Genomic DNA, 5,211 nt, shown 5'->3' with positions numbered 1-5,211 from the left:
ATACGCCGCACACTTCATCAAATTGGTCTGTATGGCTGTCGCCCCAGAAAGAAGCCTCTTCTGAAGGCTGTCCACAAGAAAGCCCGCCAAAAGTTTGCTGAGGATATGTCAACAAAGGCCATGGCTTACTGGAAAAATATCCTCTGGTCTGATGAGACAAAGATTAATTTATTTGGCTCAGATGGTGTGAAGCATGTGTGGCAGCAACCAGGTGAGGAGTACAAAGATGTTTGTGTCGTGCCTACAGTCAAGCATGGTGGTGGGAATGTCATGGTTTGGGGCTGCATGAGTGCAGCTGGAGTTGGGGAGTTGCATTTCATTGAGGGAAACATGAACTCAAGCATGTACTGTGAAATACTGGAGCAGAGAATGATCCCCTCCCTCCGGAAACTGGGTCGCAGGGCAGTGTTCCAGCATGACAATGACCCCAAACACACCTCTAAGATGACCACGGCTTTTCTAAAGGGGCTAAGGGTAAAGGTGATGGACTGGCCAAGCATGTCTCCAGAGCTAAACCCAATAGAACATCTTTGGGGCATCCTCAAGCGGAAGGTGGAGAAGCACAAGATCTCGAATATCCCCCAGCTCCGTCATGTTGTCATGGAGGAGTGGAAGAGCATTCCAGTGGCAACCTGTGAGGCTCTGGTGAAATCCATGCCCAGGAGGATTAAGGCGGTTCTGCAAAATCATGGTGGCCACACAAAATATTGACACTTCAGGAACTTTCACTTTAGGGTGTACTCACTTTTGTTACCAGGGGTTTAGCTACTAATGGCTATATTTTGAGTTTTTTTGAGGGGAAAAATAAATTTACACTGCTATATAAGCTTTACACAGACTACTTTTCATTGTGTCAAAGCGATGTTTCTTCAGTGTTGTTCAATTAAGCATTATAATGAAATCTCTGCAGAAATGTGAGGGGTGTACTCACTTTTGTGACATACTGTAAATACCAAATTTACAGGACAACTGTGTCACAATGATGTGTCGACCCTTTCAACAGTTCATCATGGAGGGCTACGCAGCTCACTTGTCCCAGCTGGAGTACCATCACCGTTCACGGCCGGCCAAGTCCAGCACTGCACGTATGGTGCTGCGTAAAAGCAGCTTCGGCCTGGGTGCAAACAGGGACTTCTTTAGGAAGAGGAACCACTTGCTGCGCACCATCTCCTCTCAGCCGGCCCCCAGCTCGCCGACGGGCAGCATCCACAACAGACCAGAACAGAGCCAATCAGACAGTGAGGGGCGGGAACTGGAGCACGCTCACAGCCACAGTCAGGGAGTGGCTCAGCGCAGCATGAGCATCACAGCCAGCTGCTGGGGCCGCAGCAGCAGTACCAAGTTTGAATCAGGAGCTCTCAGTCCAAAATGAGATTAGAGACATGAGGTTAGAGAAGTGAGTGACTCAAACTTGTGTAACGTAAGGATAAATAAACTGTTGGAGTACACCACATGGGTCATTACCACGAGGACAGTCCTTGGTGCTACAAACCACTCTATGTTCAACAAAAGCCAGTCACACTCAAGGACAGAAGCTTTGACTAAAACACACAAACACAACTTCACATGCATTTCAAGAAGCATCTTCCCGAAGCAGGGACGTGTGACACAGTCAGTGTTGCAGGATGTTGTTTTTACTATTTAGTACATAATAACAATCTTAAATACACAGTCATTTCTTCCTCCTACAGCAGGGTTTCAGGCAGGTCATGGTTACTCAGAAAAGCACCCCATGCTGCACATAGCAGCAGCAGTAGATAACAGATAGCAGATAACTATAGTTACTGTAAGCACAGCATTTACTCCAGAGATCAATTTTCTGATTAAATAGATATTAAGCAGTTCACTCTTTGTGAAATAAAGTAATCAGATTTCAATATCTGTGTGCATAAATTACCATTTTGTATTAGTCTAATTTTTCACTTTAGCTAAAACCTTTTCAATAAGAAGGCTTTTCGGGCTAGTATTCGCTGACTGAATGTAAGAAATGAATAGTTCATCACAGCAAAACAAACTGGAGGTAAAGCTGTGTAAAGCTGCAGCCATGCTTTTCTTTGTGCATATTTGTCTATAAAACCAAAGACTATGTTCTCATTTAAAATGTTCAACATTGCATTTTGCAACCCAAAAACACTTTCCAGACAAACAGGCCATAAAATATAACAATGGGGAAAAAGTTTGCGCACAAAAATGGACATAACCAAAAATAGACAAGAAAATCAGGCAAACTGGGCAATTACACATTTGTAGTAAACCCGAAAACACACCTAATTTTTATCATCACAAAAATTGTGTTTGATCCAATTAGGGATGTTTATTGGCAAGAATCTGGCGATACAACACGTGTAACGACACAGGAAACAGGATACAGGATACAATATAGTGCAATATACTGCGAACAAATATCTTTTTACTGATCATATTTCATATTATCCATAAACACAAAGGAATGGCATAGAGAACGCTGATGTAAAAAAACATAAATAAAATAGGTAAAAATGTACAGCTTAAAAAAACTGACCAAGGGGATTACATTTGTATTAAGTTTTTTTTTGTTTTGAGTTTTTTTTTTTTTTTTTTTTTTGGAAACTTCTGCATACACTAAGATTTTGGGTTGACTATAGAAATAGATGCATTCACATCTATGGAAAGAACAGTATTGCTGTAAACCATTTCTGTAAAACTGTTCAGTTTCCCTCCCTCCTAGGTGATGCTCAGACCCAAGAAGCCATCCAGATGTCCCACGAGGAAAAGTGAGATTTTACCCTTTAATTATACCTGCAGCCAAAAACTGTTCCCAGGATTTAATGGCATTTCACCACATCCCACTCAGTGTGGCTGATGATGTGAAATGTCGTCTCAGCTCTAGGGAAGGTTTCTCCATTGTAAGTAAGGATTAATGTGCCAAAGTAAACAGTACAGAATGATTTGCTGTACATGTAGGAGGGTGGAGGATGTATAAGTGAATATATTGTGTAATTACATGTAGTTTGATGGCCTTAACAAGGCTGTGTACATTACTGTTATATACACTATATTACCAAAAGTATTCGCTCACCTGCCTTGACTCATACTATGAACTGAAGTGCCATCCCATTCCTAACCCAGAGTTTAATATGATGTTGGTCCACCTGCAAGGTATTACAGCTTCAACTCTTCTGGGAAGACTGTCCACAAGGTTGAGGAGAGTGTATATAGGAATTTTTGACCATTCTTCCAAAAGCGCATTGGTGAGGTCACACACTGATGTTGGTCGAGAAGGCCTGGCTCTCAGTCTCCGCTCTAATTCATCCCAAAGGTGTTCTATCGGGTTCAGGTCAGGACTCTGTGCAGGCCAGTCAAGTTCATCCACACCAGACTCTGTCATCCATGTCGACCATAACCATAATTCGAGTCTGGGTTTGGAGGTTGCCAGGAGGTACATTTATTTCAGACTGCATTGTGCCGACTGTGAAATTTGGTGGAGGAGGAATTATGGTGTGGGGTTGTTTTTCAGGAGCTGGGCTTGGCCCCTTAGTTCCAGTGAAAGGAACTTTGAATGCTTCAGGATACCAAAACATTTTGGACAATTCCATGCTCCCAACCTTGTGGGAACAGTTTGGAGCGGGCCCCTTCCTCTTCCAACATGACTGTGCACCAGTGCACAAAGCAAGGTCCATAAAGACATGGATGACAGAGTCTGGTGTGGATGAACTTGACTGGCCTGCACAGAGTCCTGACCTGAACCCGATAGAACACCTTTGAGATGAATTAGAGCGGAGACTGAGAGCCAGGCCTTCTCGACCAACATCAGTGTGTGACCTCACCAATGCGCTTTTGGAAGAAAAAAAATTCCTATATACACTCTCCTCAACCTTGTGGACAGTCTTCCCAGAAGAGTTGAAGCTGTAATAGCTGCAAAAGGTGGACCGACAGCATATTGAACTCTGGGTTAGGAATGGGATGGCACTTCAGTTCATAGTATGAGTCAAGGCAGGTGAGCGAATACTTTTGGTAATATAGTGTATATCAGTGCGGATCTGGTATTTGGTCCATTGAAGACCAGCTTCAAGTGTCTTCTTTCCTCTGGGGGCAAGCACTGCCTCATCTGGGATATATTTTATTAGTTGATTAAAAACTATTGTGATTTAAGATTATAGATATTTTAAAAATGTGTTGATTTTGTGAACAACAATAGTGTTTTAAGATGACTTAAACTGTGTTTTTTTCCAAATCTAAGTTGCAGCAGCCAAATCTCAGAGGTCTTTGCCTGGCACAGTATTGCATTTTTTATTATTTTAACTTGCAGATCACATGAATGGTATCCACAGAACTGCTTCCTTCTGTCATATAGTGTATGTTTGTTATGATCCATTTTAAAAACGTCTTCCAGCGTTGTAAAATGAGGCACTGATAGATAATCCTGTCCATGTTAAGGTGTGTAGTTTTTGTGATGCACCACTAGATGGCAGTAAATCTGCAAGCTGTACATTCTGTAACATATGCTGTGGAAGCAGAGACTCACTGTATGCTGTAAGCTGTTTATTTCGGACGCCTTTGTTTGAATGATACTCATTTGTCCCTCTGATCTGCACAGATGTACAGAAAACCGACTGCAATGGACCAATGTGAGCTCAAGTGTAAGGGAATTGTTCAATATTCCTCCATCATAAAACATCACATCCCACCACCAGACCTCACCATCACATCGACAATCAGACTGAACAGGTACACATTCTACAGACGTCAAAATGCAGATGATCTCAGTGTACAGGAATTGACAAGGTAGAGAGTTGTGACAGGGAAGCTCCACAGATCTGATGACAACACAAAACCCTCCAGCGGGGCTTTAATCCTGTGAACATCATTTTCAGTCTTTGGTTTTGGCCTGATGTTTCCCTTACTGCACCAAGAAGCCACATGACATTTCCCCTTTAATTGACCCCCCAAAATAAACAGATATTTAACTGAAAGAAATTAGAATGTTGATTTGTTGAAATAATCCAATTACATCAGTTTTTTAAAGTTAGATTTAATTATTAGACCACCTAATAAGGTCTTGACTAGGGTGTCTAATAATAAGAGTGTTTTATATGAGGTATATACCAGGGGGTATTCTTCCAAGTGTGTGTGCACAGCAGCGGTTTTAGCACCTAATGTCTGAACAAAGCAGCTTTAATGAGAAAGATTACTCTACACAAAAAAAGTATTTTAACAAACTCAAAAAAAAAA

At 41.9% G+C, this 5,211-nt stretch overlaps 1 protein-coding gene across 1 annotated transcript in view; it reads left to right on the top strand.

The window, feature by feature from the left end:
• Positions 1-3,252, top strand: part of LOC103397161 (membrane-associated phosphatidylinositol transfer protein 2-like) — an 86,341-nt gene extending 83,089 nt beyond the window's left edge. The window contains 1 exon segment of the mRNA XM_025052828.1: positions 1,004-3,252. Coding sequence (XP_024908596.1) covers positions 1,004-1,372 — 369 coding nt within the window. The 3' untranslated portion in view covers positions 1,373-3,252.
• Positions 3,253-5,211: the final 1,959 nt, after the last annotated feature.

Source organism: Cynoglossus semilaevis, chromosome W, assembly GCF_000523025.1.
Source record: "Cynoglossus semilaevis isolate Cse_v1.0 chromosome W, Cse_v1.0, whole genome shotgun sequence".
Taxonomy (NCBI): Eukaryota; Metazoa; Chordata; class Actinopteri; order Pleuronectiformes; family Cynoglossidae; genus Cynoglossus; species Cynoglossus semilaevis.
This window is presented reverse-complemented; position numbering and strand designations above follow the sequence as displayed.